Genomic DNA, 22,373 nt, shown 5'->3' with positions numbered 1-22,373 from the left:
TAGGTTTGATTGTGCACAGTACTTAGTAAATTCCTTTACCATTCCAGTTATCAGGGTTCAGTCTCTGGATGACCCAGACCTTAAAGTTAGGGGTTTTAGAACATATACTTATTTTTCGTTTTATCACTAGTTTCTTCTGCTTGTGCCTGTGTGTTCCCTTTCCAGCTGAATCAACCAGCCCTCTCTGGAATTCTCTTTTCTTTGATGATCTAGTGTCCCTGACCCAGAGCTGAATGCTTTCACTGTTTTGTAACCAGTGTGCCATACTATTCTGTATTGGCTGCTTCTCTCTCTGTCTCTCTGTCTCTCTGTCTGTCTCTCTCTCTCTCTCTCTCTCTCTCTTTATGGGAGAGGAGGAAAAAAGGCATACAAAAGACACTGAGATCACTGCAGACAAACTTTGGCTTTTTTTGTCCAGGAGCTTCTCATTTTCCAGGCTAGTTTGTAAAAGAAAAGACAAAACAAATAGCACATAAAAAGTTGGATGACTATTAAACAAGCATGGCACTGTTAAACAAATGGTATAAAAAATATCTGTTACTATAGTGGTTCAGAGTTGGGAAGACATCACCAAAGTGGAGTGCCTAGAGAAGATGGCATCTTATTCTTGGAAATTTCAAATCCTAATGTTCACACATTCTTAGGAAGTTGAACTGAAGTCATTGTCTGTGAGTGTGTCTGTACCCCTCTCTTTCATTCTCTCATACTGGAGATAAGCCCAGGGTCTTGCTTTGTGTATGTAGGCAAGTGCTCTACCACAGAGCCACATCCTTAGCGCTGTATTTGTTTATTTTGGTACTGGGGATTGAACCCAGAGGTGCTCTGTCACTGAGCTATATCTCAAGTCCCTTTTCCCCCCCATCTTAAATTTTTTCCCCCCGAGTACCTTAAATTTTAAAAATTCCGTTTTTGTGGTACTGGAGATTTAGTCCAGGGGCACTCTACTGCTGAGTTACACCTCCAGCCCTTATTTATTTTAGTTTCAGACAGGATCTTGTTAAGATTCCGAGACTGGCCTCAAACTTGTGATTCTTCTTTTTCAGCCTCCTGATTTGCTGGGATTATTGCTTGGTTTATATTGTTTTGAGACAGCAGTTTCTTAAGTTTCCCAGGCTGTCCTTAAACTTGTGATCCTCATGTCTCACCCTCCTGTGCCACCATGCTAGTAAATTATCTCTTATTTGCAATCATGAATATAAAAAACTGAAAAGATTTTTGCTTAAACTGATGATTGTGTACAGAAGTATGATGTGAGTAAGGTTTTGTGGTATAACAGGTAGTAGTGCTGTCAGCTTTATTAATTCAATGAATATTTCAATAATTGTCTTCTATTTGCCTGGTAGTGTGGAGACTATGAAGGTGAAATAGCTTGGAGACTCTTGTAAACTTGTAGGGAAGACAATGGATGCAAACCTGTTAGAATATATTATTATTATTATTATTATTATTTCCGTACTGGGGATTGAAACTAGGGGTGCTTTACTACTGAGCTACAATCCACCCTTTTTATTTTTAAATTTAATTAATTTTTTTTTATACTGGGGATTGAACTCAGGGACACAGTACCATTGAGCTATGTCCCCAGAACTTTTTATTTTTTATTTTGAGACAGGGTCTTGTTAAGTTTTGAGGCTGACTTTGAACCTGATACTCTCCTGTGTTAGCCTCTTGAGTTCCTCGAGTATAACCATTTGCCACTGCTCCTGACTTTATTTATGGTACTGAGGATTGAACCCAGAGCACTTTACAACTGATCCATATCCCCAGCCCTTTTTATTTTTTATTTTGAGACAAATGTCTTGCTAAGTTGCTTAGGGCCTCACTAAATTGCCAAGGCCGATTTTGAACTTGGAGTCCTTCTGCCTCAAGTGACCCTCCTGAGTCATTGGGATTACAGATGCGTGCCACCATGTCTAGCTTTTTTTTTTTTTAAATTTTTGAGACCAGGCCTTGCTAAATTACTTAGACTGGGCTTTTACTTGCAGTTCTCCTGGGCCTTTTGAGTTGCTGGGATTACAGGCATGCACCACTGTGCTCCACTTGAAAACATTAATTTATGGAATATCTTTAGAGTACTGGCTTTATCCTTGACCATAAATATAAAGGAGGAAAAAGGAACTCAGATCTTGATTTACAAACACATGGTTATAATGGGTAAAGTAAGCAGGATAATGGGAAAATCTTTTTGTAGAAAGTGATGTCTGAGTGGTCTTTAAAGGGGAATAGCATGAGAAAGTACATTCCAAGTAGAGGAGATCAATATGTGCAGAGATAATTGAGATAACGTAGAGAGGATGCCATGTTCAAGGAATCGTTGAGTTTATTATGGCTGTAGGACAGACTATGCTAGCAGAGGGAGGTAAGTTGGATTGTGAGGCAGGGACCAGCACATGAATGACAGTGTTATGTCAGCAAAGGAGTTTGAATTTAATCCTGAAGATTTTAAGCAGATCAGATTGCATATTAGAGAGATGGCTCTTGTAGTAGTTTTGAGACTTAATTGAAGGGAGCAAGACTGTGGGTGTCTGTTAATGCTGTTCCAGTAGCATTAATGATCAGTGAATACATGAACTGAGGCAGTAGTGGAACATGGTAGAATGGAGAGAATTAGAGGGACTTGAGAGCCATTAAGCATTGTCAGAATTATGAGGTATGAAGTTTAAGAGAAGAAGAGTAGCCAAGGATGACCCCAGGTTTCTATAGGCAAGTTTCTATTGGCAGCTGAGTGTATGGTAACCATTGTAATTGGGAATCCAGGAGGAGTTGTAATTTTTTTTCCCCCCTTTGGTGCTGGGCATCACACACAGGGATTTGTACATGCTAAGCCTTAGTTTTGCCACTGAAATACATACACCCTCAGCCCTGTAGTTTGTTTGGATTTTGGTTTTCAGAAAGAGAATATAAAGCTAATAGAGAAGTTAGAGATAATACATTCAGTTTTGGTCACTTGTGGTGAGGTACCTGAGGGACATCCAACTAGAGTTAGGTGCTTGGATTAAAAAAAAAAAAAAAAAAGTGAAACTCAATAGAGTTGTCAGGTTGGAAAGAATGATGTTCAGTCATTAGTATCTAAGAGATAGTTGAAGTCATGGGTCATCCAAGGAGGCAAAAAAAAAAAAAAAAAAAAAAAAAAAAAAAAAAAAACTCAGAGGGTCGAAGTCCAGTGATTTCAAAGGAAATGGCTGACTTGAGAAAATGGAATCTTGGAAACCAGAGATGAGAGTTTTCAAGGAAGAAGTCACTAGCATCTGTGCATTTTAGAGAGTTAAAGAGGAAATTTGAAAGTGTTCATTAGATTTACAGTAAGATTCTACCTGGTAACCATTGGGAGTAGGATAGTGAAGCATAAACCAGATTACATTGGGTTGAAAGTGAAAGTGGAAACTCTTTTGAGAAGTTTCACTATTAAGAAAAGATGAGGACAACAACTAGAGAAGTCAGGTCAAGGGGGAATAGCTGAGAATAAATACTACAGAATATATGAATAAATTGCAAGCAGGAACATTAAAGGAAGAGAGTGGAGGGGAGAATGCTTTGGTTCCTAGAAGAGAGTTTTTGTTGTTTTGCGGTGGGTGATACTGGTATTGAATTCTAACACTGAGTTACATCCTCACCTTTTTAAATTGTTTTTTAAATTTTGAGACAGTCTCATTCAGTTGCCCAGGCTGGCCTCAAACTTACGTTGCTCCTACCTCAGCCTCCCAAGTTGTTGCAATGATAGGTGTGTTTCATTGTGCTTGGCTATAAGAGGTTTTTGGTTTTTTTTTTAAACTATGGACTTCAGTTAATGTGTGGAGTAGAGTAGACTTTCTCTCTTGAGATGATTTCAGGAAAGACTGAGAGAAGGTATATACACACATACATATATACATGTATATATTCCAAGTAAAGGAAAAAAAAAGAAAACTGGGGCCATAAAAGACTGAAGATTGCTAATGGACATATTCGGGGAACAGCAACTAGTCCTACTTACAAGAATCTTTGGGTTTGTAAAGTGAGTGGCAAGAGAGAAATGAATTTGGTGATGAAAATACTGGATGCTGTGCTGTGGAATTTGGTTCTTTTAAACCTTAAAGTATTGGAAGCCATTTATGCTTTTGATTTTAGTAGTTATAGGATCAGAGAAGCTATGCTTTCGAAGGAGAGTTCTGAAGTACTGTGGATGATGGATTGGAGGAGGGGAAGAATTCTTTTTCTTCAGAGTAGCCTCTTAGTTACCCTATCTAGGAAACACTGGAGCAGAATCCCTCCTGTTGTGCTGATGTATTGCTGCTAGGGGAGGAGCCCCGTCCTCCTCTTTGTTAACTTAAACAAAGCTACTCTCCCTCTCCTTCCAGTTAAAGAGGACATCAGGGCTTGGTTGCTTTTTATTGCCATTCACTGCAATAAATAATAAGCTATCTTTGCCCTTTAGGTACTTAAAGGGAGAAGCAACTGATTATTAAGAATTTAAGTCCTAGAAATGTGGTGAGATGGTATTTGGAGACAAGTCTTCTAGTTTCAGGTGAAATACTATCTCTAAAGAAGATTAAGATTGACTGCTGCTATAATATTAAGTAGTCAGCAAGTGTTGAAAGCACTGTGTAATAGAAAACGAGCAAGGATTCATACTAGTGAATCAATTCAGTTATCTAATAAGCATTTCCCTAGACTCCCTTCAAGTAAAAAGCTATATTTAGTTTAATAGTTCTGTTAATTTTTAAATGTTAAAGAATTTATTAAAGTTACTGGCATGAGATACATAGGTAATGATTCTGAGATTTTAACTTATAAAATGCAGTATGGTTAGTTATATTGTTACTGAGTAGGGTTAACTCTTTGAAATTAGCATAAATAATAAAAGTATATATTTAAATAAGTGGATAATTTGGTGGCCTAATGAAGGTATAGTACATAGGGAAAAAACATATTTACTGCACTACTGATGAAAACTTCCAGGGTACTCCTTTAATAAAAATTATTAAAAAAATTACTTATTTTTGAGATGCTTTATGGTAAAGTTGCTTCAGCTAATTTATTCCATTAATTTCATTTGCTTTTCAGTTTTCTTGTATGTGAAGTTATTTTGTAATCCTCTGTTTTTGTCTTCCAGTGAATCTCTCTTTTTTTTTCCTACTTATTCTGTTTGTGTGTTTTTTTCCCCCAGTTCCAGTCCAGTTCTCTTAAATTTTGTTTTCCTCCAAGCCTTGTCTTCTAAACTTGGATTATAATGCTTCAGATAGTCTAAACTAATAGATGACAAAACTGGTTTTGACTCTAGAGTATATTAGGTAGTACTTTCTTATTTGACTTTTCTTTAGTAAATGCCTCAGGATAAGCTGTGAGGTTTTTGGATTCAGAATGTTTGGAGAATTTTGAATTCATGGAGGAGAAGCTGGATACAGTGGCACGTGTAATTTCAGCTACTGGGGAGACTGAGGCAGGCAAATCACAAGTTTGAGACCCCTGTGTCACAATAAAAAGGGTTGGGGATGTAGCTCAGTGGTGTAGTGCCCCTGGGTTCAGTTCCATCCCTAAAATGGGTGTGGGGAGATCCATGGAGGATGATCTGGCATGGTGGCAAACTACTTTAATGCCAGTGACTTGGAATAGTGAGGCAGAAGGAATATAAGTCTGAGGGCAGCCTGAGCAATTTAGCAAGACCTTTTCTAAAAATAAAAAGGGATGGGGGTGTAGCTCACTGGTACACAGCTTGCCTCAGATGCTCAAGGTCCTGTATTCAATCCCCTGTCCCTGCCTTCCTGCAAAACACGTACACATGAGAGAGAGAAAACAGGAAAGAATTCATGGGCTGAGGATATAGGTCACTGGTAGAGCTTGCCTAGCATGTGCTAGCAAGGGGCGGGGAGGGGGGGAGATTGTGGAGGATGCACTTCTAGTTTCTGGTGGTAACTTGTTAGAAACATTCATTCTCATTCCCACTCCAGAATAGAAAATATGATATGGGGTTCAACTGTTTTAACAAGTCCTCCAGGTGATTTTGATGCACAGTGAAGTTATATCCCATTCTGTGGTATATACTCAAAGAGACCTCTTGCTTGATTTCTAGTGAACCAGTGTTTGGGAGAATAATTGACTTAGGACCTTTTTTACTTACTTGGCAGAGAAAATAAATGTTCTTTGTATGCTCAGGTATAGATTTTGTACCCTGAAGGAAAGGAATGGGTACTCACAAATGAGTGATTGAAATAGCATGTAGGAACTTTTAACTTTTTTCTTTCAGGAGGCAAAACCTTCGACTGAGGATTTGGGGGATAAGAAAGAAGGAGAATACATTAAACTCAAAGTCATTGGACAGGTGAGTTCCATTATTTTTCTCCTTTGACCTTCTCTTCCACCGTGTACATAATTTCTTTCACAGGAAAAGTAAAGATTTAAGTAAGGAACATTCTTTAAAAATGGCATTTTCATTTACTGTACATGCATCTGTTGGAGGTAGAAGAAGTGATAATGTTTTTTAAATTATTCTGTGAGGCACATTTAGATCACCTTATGTGTTAGCTTTTTGTTGCTGTGAACAAAATACTTGACAAGGACAAGTTAGAGGAGGAAAAGTTTATTTTGGCTCACAGTTTCAGACGTTTAGTTCAAGGTCACTGAGTCCATTGCTCTGGGCTCAAGGTGAGGCAGAACATCATGCCTGAAGGGCATGGTGGAGGAGCACTACTCCTTTCACCTTGGCCAGGAAGCAGAGAGAGAGGGGCTGGGACCACAGGGCAGATGAACCCTTCCAGGGCACACCCCCAGTGACCTACCTGCTCTCCCCAGGTCCCACCTGCTTACAGTTATCACCCACCTAGTCCATTCACACTAGGATGGGCTGATTAGATATAGCTCTCACAATCCAAACATTTAACCTCCAAGTATTCTTGCACTAACATAGGAGCTTTGGGGGGGGGTGCATCTCATATATTAATTTCTCCAAATGAAAACTTCTTGTTGACTACTGCGCTTCAAGGGCAAATACAATGAATACCATTAAATGGTAAGTCTTGGACCACCTTTAATCAAAAGAACCCGTCAGCCCTTTTCCTGATCTCCACCTCCACACTTTTGCCTCTTCTGGTACCTCATTTCCCTGGACTCTAGTCTTCATCTCATTGATTCTTTCTCAGGTGTTAATTAAGGTGAACTGAAAACTTTTGGAGGAATGAATCTTCATAGTTTCTCCTTAGTTACTTTTTTTTAAAGGACAAAAGACAGAATTAGTGGCATGGTGGATTCTTCCCAGCAGAGTATGAGAGTTCCCCACATTCTCCCAAATAAAGGAGATTACAGGTCTTTAAATTTTGTGTCAGTATGATAGGTAATACATTTTTGTTATTTTTCCATTTCCCTGATTGAGGTATAATTTTTTTTGTCTTCTGTGCATTTGTTCTTATTGTGTATTCATATCCTTTTCCCATTTTTCTTTAAGTATCTTATTTTGAAAATTTTTTGTTGAGATGCAGTTCAGATACTATAAAACTGAACATTTTAAAATTATGTAATATGGTAGTTTTAGTATATTTAGGTTATGCAGCCCTTACCAGTATCTTAATTCCAAACATTTTCATCACTCCCAAAACTCCTCGAACCCATTTACAGTCACTCCCCATTCTCCTTTCCCCTAACTCCTGGCAGCCACTATTTTATTTTTCTATCTCCATAGATTTGCCTGTTCTGGACATTTAATAGTAATGGGATATGTGACCTTTCATGTCTGGCTTCTTTCATTTATTGTAATGTTTTCAAAGTTCACCCACATTGTAGTACTGACATTTCTTATGGCTAAATAATATTCTATTATATGGATAGAACACATTTTGTTAGTCATTTACTAATTGATGGACATTTTGGCTATTATGAATGATGTTGTGAACATTCATATATATTTTTGTGTGGATATAGTTTTCAGCTTCCTTGGACATATGACTAGGAGTGGAATTGCTGAGTCTAATATAGTAGCTCTGTGTTTAACTTTTTGAGAACTCCGAAACTTTTCAAAAGGAGGTTGCACCACTATATATTCCCACTGGCAATGTATGGAGTTTTCAATTTCTCTGTATTCTGGTCAACATTTTTTTTGATACCTTTATTTTATTTATTTATTTTTATGTGATACTAAGGATTGAACCCAGTGCCTCACATGTTAGGCAAGTGCTCTGCCACTGAGCTACAACCCCAGCCTCATAGCTGTGATGTTGACATCTTTTTATGTACTTACTGGCCATTTGTATATTTTCTTTGGAAAAATATCTATTCAGATCTTTTCCCCACTTTTAAATTTGATTTCTTGTCTTTTTTTAATTTTCTTTTTTGTTATTTTGTTTTAGTTGTAGGTGGACATAATACCTTTATTTTATTTTTATGTGGTGCCGAGAATCAAACCCAGGGCCTCACCCCATGCTAGACAAGCACTCTGCCACTGAGCCACAACCCCAGCCCTGTCTTTTTATTTTTGTAGTAGTTCTCAATATATTCTGTCGAGTAGACCTTTATCATACAAATGACTTAGAAATATTTTCTCCCATCTTTGGGTTATCTTCACTTTTGTGGTGATGTTCTTAGAGGCATAGTTTTTAGTTTTGATGAATCGTTTATTTTATTTTATTTTATTTTTTTGTTTTTGGAGGGGTCGTTGTGATTTTGGTATCATATCTAAGAAACTGTTGTCTGAGCTAGGTCACAAAGATTAACATGTATGATTTCTTCTAAGAATTTTATGGTTTTAGCATTTAAATCAATCATCATTTTGAGTAATTTTTGAATGGGTGTGTTGTCCCAGACTGTTAGTTGAAAAGACTATCCTTTTCCCATTGAATTGTTGTGACATCCGTCTCAAAGATGATTTGGACTGTAGATACATGGGCTTATTTTCTGGGCTCTCAGTTTTATGCTTTCATCTATATGTATGCCATGGATTACTTTTGTAAGAATTATTCCTTTGTAGTTCTTTTTGTTACCTTGATTTCTCTTTTCTGTTACATATTGTGAATATTTCCTATAGTGCATCTTAACTTTTGTTTATGGTATCTTTTACTCTTTGAGGCAGGGTCTCACTAAGTTGCTGAGACTGACCATGAACTTGGGATTCTCTTGCCTCAGCCTTCCATGTAGCTGGAAGTACAGATGTGTGCTACTGTGCCTGACTTGGCTTATGTTTTCATTATGTCAAGTTTACCCATCTTTTAAAAAATGGATTCTAGCTTAAATTACTTTGTGTAGGATTTCCCAATTGCTGAGATCAGGGGTAAAATTCTCTCAAAAAAATGACACAATATTGAAAAGAAAAAAAAAATCATGTTAGCTCTTCTAATTCATCTGGAAGTGAGTTTTAGTGTATTACCTGCATATGCTTTAGAAATTTTATCTGTTTATGAAATTATCCATGAGAAGAGAATTGTTTTCATAGTTAATAGTCACAAATAAAAAATAAGTATAGAACTTCTGCTAATATACTTTTGTGAATGTGAGATGTATTCAAAGGGTGGTTGGCTTTGAAATTTTACAGTAATGCAATGCTAGTATGTTTTCTGTTTTTTTTTTTTTCCTTTTGGATAGAATAAAATCTTTTGTCCTACAAGTTAGTTTGACTTAAGTTCTTATTCATTGTACTCATATGAGAGAAATGAGATTCCATGGTTTAACTCTGGCAGGAATAAGTTTCTGTCTCCTATTTTATGGTATATGTCTCTCTCCTAGATTTGACCACCTTTAATGACTTTTTTTTTTTTTTTTTTTGGTACTGAGGATTGAACTCAGGGACACTCAACTACTGAGCCACATCCCCAGCCCTTTTTTGTATTTTATTTAGAGACAGGGTCTCACTAAGTTGCTTAGGGCCTAAGTTGCTGAGGCTGGCTTTGAACTCATGATCCTCCTCAGCCTCAGCCTCAGCCTCCTGAGCTGCTGGAATTACAGGTATTTGCCACTGTGCCTAGCTTGTACTTCAATGACTTTTCATTTGGTGGGAGTACTTTTTAATTTTGTTATCACTTTGTGATGGTGCATCTTTAATGGAAGTGATGTAATGAAGGAACATATTCTTCCATGTATATACTTACACTGATCATTTTAACACCTAAGACAGATTATCTTTGTTTTATTAAATTTCTTTTGTAATGGATATAAAACACCTTTGAGGATGATTACAGTATTTTATAAAACCTTTTAGGAATGCTAAGAATATTTCGGTGGAAAAATAAGGATGATATGGTTTATGTTTCTGTTTATATTACATGTGTAATTAAGTAATTTGGTTCAATGAAGTAAATAGTTTATGTGAAGAGGGATAATTGTTTTTCTTTTATCTTCTTAGGATAGCAGTGAGATTCACTTCAAAGTGAAAATGACAACACATCTCAAGAAACTCAAAGAATCATACTGTCAAAGACAGGTTTGTATATTATGGTATTGAATACAATGTTTTGCCATAAATTTGTCAAAAGACAAATGATCCAGTTTTATTATTTTCAATTTAGGAACTCAAGGAAAGCACTCTTAATTTTATCATTATACTGTGTTTAATTTCCTTTTTCCTCTTGTGGTCTATTTTTAAAAGTTTGAATTCATAAAATGCCAACTCATTTGAAAACTCAGTTGTAAAGACATTTCAAGTGAATGCTTCTGTTCTGATGGCTTACTAGTGTATACAACAAAAAAGGCAAGTAATCAGTGGTGATTACTGTGACATTTCCCTATGTTTCTAATCAGTGTTTAGCCAAACGTTAAATTTAATATTATTAGTATATTATCTTTTTTTAATATATATTTTTTAGTTGTTAATGGAGCTTTTATTTTATTTTTATGTGGTCCTGAGTATTGAAGCCAAGACCTCACACATGCCAGGCTCTACCACTGAGCCACAACTCCAGCCCTAGTATATTATCTTTTTACATAGTACTACAATTACTATGTACTGCTGATTACATTCCATATTTTCAACACCAGGGAATTTCCTCTTTTAAAAAAATCTGGGGTTTGAGGATATTGTACAGTAGTAGAGCATTTGTCTAACATGTGTGAGGTTCTGTGTTTGATCCCAGCACTGAAAACAAAACAAACAAAAAGTTGGCATGAAAGTCTACTTAATTTATTAATATTAAATCCTCACTGATTTTGGTTTTCATGAATTACATTGTTAGAACAATAACTCATTTTTTAACCTACCTGAATCATATTTGGGTTCTACCACTGCCTGGCCATGTGAGCTGGGGCAAGTTATTTAATCTTTGTGTGCTTTTACTCTCATAAATAAAGGGAAGATGTTATAGCAATAATTCACAAAGATGAATTGAGATAGCTTACATAAAATCCTTAACATGATGCCTAAAAATGCTTAGTAAATGTTATTCATTATTATCCTTATTAATAAAGTAGTTTTTAATAAATATAATTGAAATTAAATAGGAGCTAAGCTTTACTTCCAAATGAAAGTATGATTTAAAATAATTGGTGGGTATTAGGTTTAATCAGTGTCTATTAAAGTTGAATTTAAAAAAAGTTTAATTGTATTACATGATATCAATTCAGGTATTGCAGGGCTTTTTTTTGTACCAGGGACACTTTACCACTGAACCACATCATCCCCAGCCATTTTTTATTTTTTGTTTTGAGACCGGGTCTTGCTAAGTTGCTTAGCACCTTGCTATGGTGCTGAGGTTGATTTGGAACTTGTGATCCTCCTGCCTCAGCCTCCTAAGTTACTGGGATTACAGGCATGCGCCACTATACCTGGCTGTAGGGGTTTTTTTAAATTTGAAAATTTTTGTTTTTCTGGTACCGAGAAAGCCGACACTTTGCACATGCTAGGTAAGCATTATACCCTGAACTACATACTCTCTAGGGTTTTTTTTGTTTTTTTTTTTTTTTAATTAGTTGTTGATGGTCCTTTATTTTATTTACTTATTTATATGCGGAGCTTAGAATTGAATCCAGTGTCTCCCACATGCTAGGCAAGCACTCCACCACTGAGCTACAAGTCCAGCCCTCTTTAGGATGCTTTTGTGTGTGTATGTAGTTGTAGTACTGGGGATTGAACCCAGGGCCACACTACCACTGACCTACATTCTCAGCCTCTGATTTTACTTTTACTATGAGATAGGGTCCCTCTAAATTACTGAGACTGGACTTGAATTTGTGATCCTCCTGCCTCGCCTCCCAAATAGCTGGAATTGCAGGCATGTGCCACAGTGCCTGGCTCACCCTGTAGATTTTTCTTTTTCTTTTTTCTTTTTAGTTGTACATGGACACAATGCATTTATTTTATATATTCATCTTTATGTGGTGCTGAGGATTGAACCCAGGGCCTCATACGTGCTAGGCGAGCACATTACCACTGAGCCACAACCCCAGTTCCCTTGGTTTTTTTCTTTAGAAGGATTGCTTTTAACAATTTAAATTTGTAATTTACATAAAAAATTTTGTGTCAGAATACAGACTAGTTGTTAATATTAGTAAAACAATAAACATCATTATATTTTCTGTTTTATAGCTTTTAATTATTAAATTCAGTAAAATCTCATTGGGGCTCAACTAATTTACATTTGTAATAATTTTGAAGTGAGCTAAAACTGAGGTAGCTTTCACTCACATTTATTGAATAATCATCTTGTACATGATGCTGTAAGTACTTAAGAAAAATGTATTTACTCTTAACAACTAAAGATAATTCATATAGTTTTTCACCTTATCTATAGTGAATTGATTATTGAGGAAAAACAGTGCAAAGTAAAGAGGTAAACCAAAGCTTAAGTGAAAACTAAAAATTGATCCAGAAGTTGAAGGTGCTAGGTTTTGGGAGATAATTATAACATCAGTGTAGAATCATTGCCAAGTTTCTTTTAGCTTCAGAGTAACTTTACAGTCTTTAGAAAAACTTTTTATGCTTAATTCACAGAGGCATGGTAATTTTTCCCTTAGTTTAATGATATGCGAGAAATAGGAAATTGAATTTATCTGAAACTATGCAGTTCTTATCTGTGAATAAGTGAAAAGTCATAAACTAATTTCTTCTTTTTCTTTCCTTTTTTTTTTTTTTTTTTTTTTTTTTTTTTTGGCATCACTGGGGATTGAACCCAGCAGTGCTCTATCACTGGTACTTTTTATTTTTTGAAATAAGGTCTCACTAAGTTGCCAAGGCTGGCATCAAACTCTCAATCCCTTACCTCAACTTCCTGAATCACTGGGATTACAGACATGTGCCATTGTGCCCAACCTATAAACTTAATTATTTGTTGAATCACTTTATCATTTTTCTTTTATAAATTAGTTTCTATGGAAACTTTTTTTGGGGGGTGGTGTTTGAACCCAGAGCTTTGCACCTTACTAGGCACATACTCTGCCACCTAGCTGTATATCCCTAGCCCTGTAGAAACTTTTTTATCCCATTACAAAGTAATGTTTCTTTTTTAAAAAAAATTCTGTGAGTCAAAGAATATTCTGCTTTTGTCACCTGCTTTATTGTTTAATATAACCTTGGAAAGAATTTAAATCAAATGAAGGGTAACTTTTCATGGTCGCATATACTTATGCACATTAGTGCATATTAAGAAATAGTTTTAATTTCTTTGGGTATTTTGAGACAGTGTTTAAATACCTATAGTGAAAATCTTAATATACTGAGCGAAACTTTCATAATAGTTTTGTACTAACTAAAAGATTCTTGATTTGTATTTACTTTCAGAGTTACTTCCCTCTCCCCTTTTAGCTATTACTGTTGAATAAGTGATCACAAATATATATATATATATATATATCAATATGTTTTATGATATTTGTATTGTCATCTGTGCTGTTATAGATTCTGCAGCTTATCTGGCAGCTGTTGTGCTCTTGACAAATTCCTATGATTTACTCTATTTAAAACTAAATTTGTTTATGTTGTTGGAAGTGGTTGAGGATGCCCATCTAATTTCTGATTTTGTTTTATGGTAGCTCATGGCTTTTAAGGGGAAAATGAATAGAATAGTGGTCAAGAGCACAGACTTAGAAGTGAATTTGGGCTGAAGTTCTTAGCTAACTATGTTATCTCCAAGCCTTAGATTTCCTAGTTATAAAATGAATATGAAGTGGTAATACCAGGGTTGTTGTGAAGAACATTTTTGATTATGTGTTTAAAGTACTTGTTACAGGGATAGACTAGCAAATAGTTGGTACTCAGTGTATGGTATTATGATAGAATTAGTTGTCTGGTTTTAAGTTCTACTGTAACCTGTTTAAGGTTTTCATGCTTTTTGTGAATCAGAATTTATATTATGTCTTATAAGATTTGTGTGCCTGTATGTACATATATATATATATATATATACTTTTTTTTTTTTTTTTAACCTTTTTAGGGGGTTCCAATGAATTCACTCAGGTTTCTCTTTGAAGGTCAGAGAATTGCTGATAATCATACTCCAAAAGAAGTGAGTATAATTACTTCCTGAATTAAAAATTTTAAATTTTTCTTGGAATGATTTGGTACACTGGTATTAAACTATTCTTTTCTTAAATATCCTCTGATTTAAATGGTATATCATTTGTCAGAGAAGAAACAATCTTTTGGATGTCAGTAAAGCAACCAGGTACTTTTAGGTACATGCGTGAAATTCCAGTTACTATGGAGGCTGAGGCAGGAGGATCACAAGTCCAAAGGTAGCCTGGGTACCTTGGCTAGATTCTGTCTCAAAATAAAAAATGAAGAGTCTAAAGCTCAGTGTTAGATTACCCACTGGGTTCAGTCATCTATCTGCTCCCACCCCTGCCCACCCAAAGAAAAGCCAGTTAAAAAAGGAGGTAGCATCAGGGATTGAATTCTGAAATTGTCATAAGACATTATGAAAACTTTTTTTTGAAGATGGATAAATACTCCTCTAATTTAGCAGATTTCTGATACACATCCATGGTGAGGCTGACCTTAATGGTTGGATTCTGATATTTGACTCATTTTAAGATTGTGAATACAAAAGTTTAGGGTGTATTCAGAATGATTGGCTCTGTCTTCTTGTTTTATGTGGTGTTTTGGTTTGTTTGTGTTTTCACTTAATTGTTCTTTTGTATGGACTGTTTTCTTTGCTTATATATTCCACTCCCCTCAAATAGGTATCTCAAAGTAAAGTGTATAAATGAATCCATGTGTATGTTTATCCCCCCCTTCCTATATAAAATAACATTTCTGATGGTGGGAAAAATGTGTCATTATTACTAATTTTTATTTTGAAAATATTTCAGACTTATAGAATTGTGAGATAGTGTAAGATAGTGGTACTGCATATCCTTTCCCTAGATTACCAGTTATGTTACATTGTGCTTTGTTTGCTTTATCACTGTATCTATATACATTATTATCATTATTGTTGAACCACTTGAGATTAAGTTACAAATACCATAGTTCTACCCCTAAATATTTCAGCATATTATTGCTCTTCTTCTTTTGTTTGAACTGGAAATTAAACCCAGGGTGTTCTATTATTGAGATATATCCCCAGCCCTTTTTAAAAATTTGAGACAGGTCTTGCTAAATTGCCCAGGCTAATCTTGAACTTGAGCTCCTCCTACCTCAACCTTCTACTGAGGATTAACCACACAGGGTTGTTAATGTGTTAAGAACCACCATTCACTTACTAAATTTAGGAGATTTAACACTGATACAGTATTTTATTGACTATACAATTAAAATAGATTTGCCGTTTGTCCTAGTAAGGTCTCTTTATGGTCATATTTTTTTCTGACTCATTCAGGACATGCATTCAAACTAGTCAGCATGTCTCTGTAGCCTTCTTTAATCTGGAACATTTCCTCTTTTCTTCTTTTCCTTTCTATTTTTTTTTTTGTTACACTAACAATTTTTAAAGAGTACAGGTCATCTTCCTTTTTTAGAAAGTCTTTCAGTTTGAATTTGTCTGGAGTTTCCTCTTGATTAGATTTAGTTTTGTCTTTTTGATGAGAATGTCAGTGAAGCTGTATACTACTGAGTGTATCATATCAGGAGGCATCTGATGTCTGTACCATTATAGGTAATGTTAACTTTGATCACTTGGTTAAAGTGATAACTGCCAGATTTATCTACTATAAAGTTATTAGTTTCTGTTGTAATTAATAAGTAATTTAGTGAGATGCTTTGTAACTTTGTGAATATCCCTTAGCTGTTGGTAAGTGGGAGCCCCTTTAGTTTAACATAGGAACACCTGTGTTCTTTTTGACATTTCTCCTTTTTTGTTTTTATATATATAAAAGAATTTTCAACTTACAGAATTACAAACTGGGTGCAGTGGTACAGGCCTGTAAACCCAGCTACTGGCAGGAGGACCACAAGTTCAAGGCCAGCCTCAGCCATATAGTGATAACCTGTCTGTCCCACAATGAAATTTTAAAAAGACTAGGAATATAACCCAGAGGTGGGGGCTCCTGGGTTCAATCCTTCGTACTTGGGTGGGGCAGGGGATTAGGGGGAAGGAAAAAAGAAAGAAAGAAAAAGAAAAGTTGCAAGAGTAGTACAGAGAATTCCTATATACTCTCTACCTAGATTCATGTATGTTTAACATTTTCAACTTGTGTTTCATCTTTCTCTCTCCCTTTGTTTATATATGTGGGTCTGCATATTGTATGCGTATTTTTCACCTCCCCATCAGTAAACAATTTTGGAGTAGTTGTGTACACCATGGCTATTTGCTTCTTAAAATTTCAATCTGTTTATTAAGAAAATGTATATTATTTTATAGAACCATAGTACTGTTAATCAAATTTAGGAAATTTAACACTTAGAATACTTTTTATTTGCAACCCAATTTGCCATTTGTCCCAGTTATGTTTTATAACAAATTTTTCTCCTATCACGGTGCAGTTCAGTACTACATATTTTATTTAGTTATCTCTTTAATCATATTTTAATTTAGCACAGTTCCTTAGCCTTTTTTTGTCTTTCATACATTGAGGGCTGCTGCTTTTTTTTTTTTTTTTTGTCCTGAGATACTGGCAGTTGAACCTAGGGCATTTTGCTGATCTACACCTCTAACCTTCTAAAAGTTTTATTTTGAGACAGGGGCTCCCTAAGTTGCCCAGATTTCTTGCACTTGAAGTCCTCAAGCCTTAGCTGCCTAAGTAGCTGGGATAATAGGCATGCACCACCATGCATGGCTCATACACTGACATGTTTGAGGACTACACAGCAGTTATTTTGTAGACAACCCCTCACTTTGGGTTTGTCTTTTTCCTCATGCTTAGATCCAGGCAGTGTATACTGTATAACAGTATTTTTACAGGAATACTGTATAATGATGACATGTCTTACTCAGGTATTTTATCTGAAATACATGAAACCCCTTATTGATGATAACAACTCCCTGCTCCCAAGTACTAGAGATTGAACCCAGGGGCACTCCACTACTGAACTACAATCCTGTTCCCCTTCCCCTTTTTCATTTTGAGAGAGGGTCTTGCTAAGTTGTTGTGGCTGACCTTGAATTTCTGATCCTCCTGTCTCAGCCTCTCAAGTTGCTGGGATTCTAGGTATGTACCTTGGCTTATAAAAGGCATTTTGAAGATTGCCCTTTTCACTGCAAGAACTGAAAAGGAGTAGGTTGAAAAATTTTGCTTGTAAAATTGGAGATATTAAGTAAGAGTTAGATGTATAGGTAAGCTTTCTGCATTGAGAGAGATCACTGTTGAAAAATAAATAATAGCTTTATGCCTGAAGGAACTGTAGGTGACAAAGCAAACCACTTAGAAATGAATCCTTAGGCAGTATTTTTTTTTTTTTTTAACTAAATCCATATATATATAGTTCTTTCTTTTCATTTCTTTTTGGTACTGGGAGTTGAACCCAGAGGGGCTTTACCACTGAGCTGTATTCCCAGCCCTTTTATTTTTATTTAGTTATTTATTTAGTTAGTTAATTATTTGATACTGAGTATTGAACTCAGGGGCACTTGACCACTGAGCCACATCCCTAGCCCTATTTTGTATTTCATTTAGAGACAGGGTCTTTCTGAATTGCTTAGCACTTGGCTTTTTGCTGAGGCTGGCTTTGAACTCACGATCCTTCTGTCTCAGTCTCCGGAGCTGGTGGGATTACAGGTGCACACAACTGTGCCCAGCCTTGCCCTTTTTATTTTGAGGCGGGGTCTTGCAAAGTTGTGTATGGCCTCACTAAGTTGCTGAGGCTGGTCTGGGATTTTCAATACTCCTGTCTTGGCCTCCTGAGTTGCTGGAATTACAAATGGGTGCCACTGTGTCTGGCCTTAAAACCATATATATTTCAAAGTGAAATCAAGTTTTTGGAAGAAGTGAAATTCTATAGTAATTACAGCTAAAAGTGTTTTAGAAAATATGCCATCAAACTTTATTTAACTATTAAGTACATGTTTTGTTAGATTTAAAGCTTCTTTAACTTGTTAATAACACTTGAGTTTTAAGTAGTGAATAAACTAGGAAGTAAAATTGACTCAGTAAAATGAATGACTGTATAGACATAGAACCAGAAGGAAATGAAACAAAACAGGATTTTTAAAAGAGTATAATTAAGTATAGATCACTTTTTCATATTTTTGCACTTTAAAATAAGGGCTTACATAATTGTAACCAATTTTAAAATAGTGCTTTAATATTCTACTACTAATATTTTTTTTTCTTACAGCTGGGAATGGAGGAAGAAGATGTGATTGAAGTTTATCAGGAACAAACAGGGGGTCATTCAACGGTTTAGATATTCTTTTTATTTTTTTTTCTTTTCCCTCAATCCTTTTTTATTTTTAAAAAATAGTTCTTTTGTAATGTGGTGTTCAAATGGAATTGAAAACTGGCACCCATCTCTAAAACATCTGGTAATTTGAATTCTAGTGCTCATTATTCATTATTGTTTGTTTTCATTGTGCTGATTTTTTGGTGATCAAACCTCAGCTCCCTTCATAGTGCCCTCTCCTTTTAAAAAATTACACGTGTACACAGAGAGGCCACCTTTTTCAGGACTGTGCATTTTCAGGCTTGTGGTGGTAAATAAGATCAACCAATGTGAGTGTCTATAATGACTTTCCAGTTGGCCCTGAAGTTCTAGCATGTGATTGCTTCACTCCTGGACTGTGACTTTCAGTGGGAGATGGAAGTTTTTCAGAGAACTGAACTGTGGGAAAATGACCTTTCCTTAACTCGATGCTACTTTTAAAATCTGAGGGTCTGGACCAAAAGAGGAGGAATATCAGCTTTGGAGTCAGGACGACAGACATGGTGAGAATGATGACTAACTCCAAAGATGGCTTCACTGAAGAGAAAAGCATTTTAAGATTAAAAAAAAAAAATCTTGTCAGAAGATCCCAGAAAAGTTCTAATTTTCATTAGCAGTTAATAAAGTTATTCATGCAGAAGTGTATACAACAGAACACTGCTCCTTTGATTTTATTTGTACTTTTGGCCTGGGATATGGGTTTTAAATGGACATTGTCTGTACCAGCTTCATTAAAATAAACAATATTTGTAAAAACCTTACTAATGCTTATTTTATTTTAATTGTATAGAAAAGAAAAAATTGCCTCAAATAAGGTTTTCTTGCATAATACTGGAAATTATTTGCACATAATACAAATATTTCTTCAGTACTGTATAGTGATGATGTTAATGACTTTGAAGCACTGGAAATTATTGAAGTGCCTTCTGAATCAAAGATTTAATTAAGGCTAAAATATCTCTTTAAAAACTCACAGTGTTTTGTTTTTTAAAAATTTGATATTCCTGTATGGTGCATATATATGATAGTTACTCAATCATGTTGAATAAATGGGCACGCCAAAAGTTCTTAATTGATTTATATTGATAATTTTAGTGTTCCCTTTAACTCTGCTTAGTTAAGGTTTGGTATATTTTGTTTATATTTTCCTCTTATTTCTTTATATATTAAATCTTTAAACTTTGTGTAAAATTAAAATACCATATTAGTTTGCTCATTTCAGAGTGCCTAACTTTTTTTTTAACTAATGAATGCAGCATTCAGTATATCTGTGCATACACATCGTCTAGTTTCATGTTATCCTACTGTCATCTGACTACTTGAGAAAAGCAAATAAACCTATCTTGTCTTTTATAAACAATTATAGCTTATATACTCTTTTCAAGTCACTAACTGAAAAATAGATTGACTTGATATTATAAATGGCCCTAACTGAAAAATTATTTGTATATAATTTACATCTTCCTGGCCTTTATCATTATATTCATTAAATGGTGACTAGAATTAGGCCCATTTTTAGAAAATCCTCATGAGTTGTTTATTTCTGTCAAGATTGAATAACAGATCTGATTGGCTTTTAGAGCCATCCAGAAAGCATGACTATGTAATTTCATCTTAATTTTATTTGCATTTCTAAACATTTGAAGGCTCAACATTTAAGTAGTGTAGCTTACTTTAAAAGTAATTTTATTGTTTTTAGTTTATCGGATTCTTTTAAACGCACTGCACTCTGCTGTGGTTAACTTAAAAATATTAACTTAAAAATGTGCTTATCTGTTGAAGTACTGCTGATAAAATAGGCACTAGTAAAAATCTAATAAGACAACATATTTGGAAGGGACTTTTGAATTACATTTAGTGTAGCCACATTAGCTGGTGCTTGACTGTAACATCCTACATGTAAAAGAAGGGAGAAAATAAAGTCAGTAATGATAATTTTCTCCACAAGGGTGTTTTCCTTGAGTGTTAATTCTTATATTCTTGTGAATTATTTGAGATGCTCTTACTGATTGAGTACTTACTATTGAGTGAATTGATGGTGCACATAGGGTCAACAAGCTTGAGAAAAAATTTACATGACGTTTAAATTCACTGATATTTTCCAGTGTTTTGGCCGTTTTCTATAAAACAAGGAGTTAAAGTACACGTCATATCTAAGCAAGTCCAGGTACACAGCAATATAGAATCCAAATTAACTAATCTTCTGGGTCATAGAGGTATAATGTCTGTAGAAAGTAAATCAAATGCCTGAACATTAATCAGAAATCAGAGGGAATAACTTGCAACTATTAAGTTTGTCACCTATAGACAGTGAAGTATAGAGTAGGGCCAAAGGAAATTTGTGGGAAAATGCAGGTTTAGATACCGGTTGATTGAACATCCTTGTTTCTAAAGCTCTTTTATATCTTTTAATGATGATTCTGTGATAGATGCCTTTTTAAAAGGGATGTTCTGTTAGATATTAAAAGATCTGATGTTGTGGTACATGGCTATAATCCTAGTGACTGGGGAGACTAAAGTAGGTGGATTGCAAATTTGAATCAGCAACATAGCAAGACCCTGTCTCAAAAATTACAAAGGATTGGGGTTCAGTCCTTAGTGTACTGTGGAATGGGAAAGAAAAGACGTTAAAGGTAAATTGTCTCATCAAGGCTTCCTTGTGGAGTCTGATTATTAAAATTTGTGAGTGGTTGGTTTGTCAATGCACAATTAGTAACAAAATCTCAAGATTAGTTAATTATCAGGGCTCAAAATAACTTTCTGTCATGTGGAAGTGTCCTACATCTAAGCTACAGTAGTCACGTGGTCATTGAGCACTCGACATGTAACTAGTGTGACTGAAAAATTGAACATTTTCACTTAAGTAACCACATGTGCCTGATGGCGATAGCTTATTCAACAGTGCTGCTCTAGAATCTACTTTGAGCATGTGAGAATTCATTCACAAATAGCTCATCTTGCTTAAATTGAATATTTATCAAGTGATTACAAACATACTTTGTTCTGAATAGACAGTTAATTTGAGATTTGAGATTCTTGGGGTGAAATGATCATGGTTTTGCCTTATGTAGGGATTTCTTAATATATGAATAAATGAACTAGCTCCCCGTGGCTAATTCAGAATTATTTGCATTACAGTATCTCCATTTACCAGCAACTCTATTGAAACACATTGAAATGAAATACATTATCCTAAGACTATATAAAGTGTTTCAAACTAAAATTATGGAATTATGGCGAATTTCAGGCACCAAAACTTCTGGATGTAATTGGGTCTAGAGACCATAAAGGGTTTAAGTAGGCAAAGGGTTTACTGGGTTGAATGTGGTGTTTAGTGCAGAGGTAGGGTAGGAATGGTTGTTTTGGAGTAGAGAAAATCTTAGCTGTGGATTGAGGTTAGCCAGGTGAAATGGAACTAATTGGGTTCAGAATGGAACTTTATTATGAAAGGAAGTTTCTCTTTTTTCCGTAACTGCCTCTCAACTTACTTTTTAAAAGCTTTCTCTTATCCTTATGGCCTGGGTATTTGTAGGAACTGGAAATAAGAGTAAACCCATGGTCTGGAAATGTTCTGCGTCCACTGCAGGCCACTGGCTTCCTTCTGGAGTTCTCGATGGAAATGAAGTTGTTTGTCCAATGCAGCTTTTTGCCTAAGGAGACAACCCCAACCCCAATTCCAGTAATGATTAAA

General features: G+C 35.3%; 2 protein-coding genes across 4 annotated transcripts in view; one reads left to right on the top strand and one right to left on the bottom strand.

Moving 5' to 3' along the window:
- The window catches only part of SUMO1 (small ubiquitin like modifier 1), a 27,081-nt gene extending 7,742 nt beyond the window's left edge, over nt 1–19,339 (top strand). Inside the window, exons 2-5 of one of the 2 annotated variants that reach the window (XM_079130707.1) lie at nt 6,224–6,298; nt 10,301–10,378; nt 14,319–14,390; nt 18,599–19,339. In XM_079130707.1, coding sequence (XP_078986833.1) covers nt 6,224–6,298; nt 10,301–10,378; nt 14,319–14,390; nt 18,599–18,667 — 294 coding nt within the window. In that variant the 3' untranslated portion in view covers nt 18,668–19,339. The remainder of the gene's footprint in view (nt 1–6,223; nt 6,299–10,300; nt 10,379–14,318; nt 14,391–18,598) is intronic. The other variant, XM_079130708.1, reaches the window with a different exon arrangement.
- KIAA2012 overlaps nt 18,935–22,373 on the bottom strand; it is a 120,761-nt gene continuing 117,322 nt past the window's right edge. For both annotated transcript variants that reach the window (XM_079130569.1, XM_079130570.1), the window contains exon 22: nt 18,935–22,332. In XM_079130569.1, coding sequence (XP_078986695.1) covers nt 22,194–22,332 — 139 coding nt within the window. In that variant the 3' untranslated portion in view covers nt 18,935–22,193. The remainder of the gene's footprint in view (nt 22,333–22,373) is intronic.

This window comes from Sciurus vulgaris (genome assembly GCF_902686455.1).
Source record: "Sciurus vulgaris genome assembly, chromosome: 3".
Classification (NCBI taxonomy): domain Eukaryota; kingdom Metazoa; phylum Chordata; class Mammalia; order Rodentia; family Sciuridae; genus Sciurus; species Sciurus vulgaris.
Note: the sequence above shows the minus strand (reverse complement) of the source record. Positions and strands in the feature narration are given on the sequence as shown.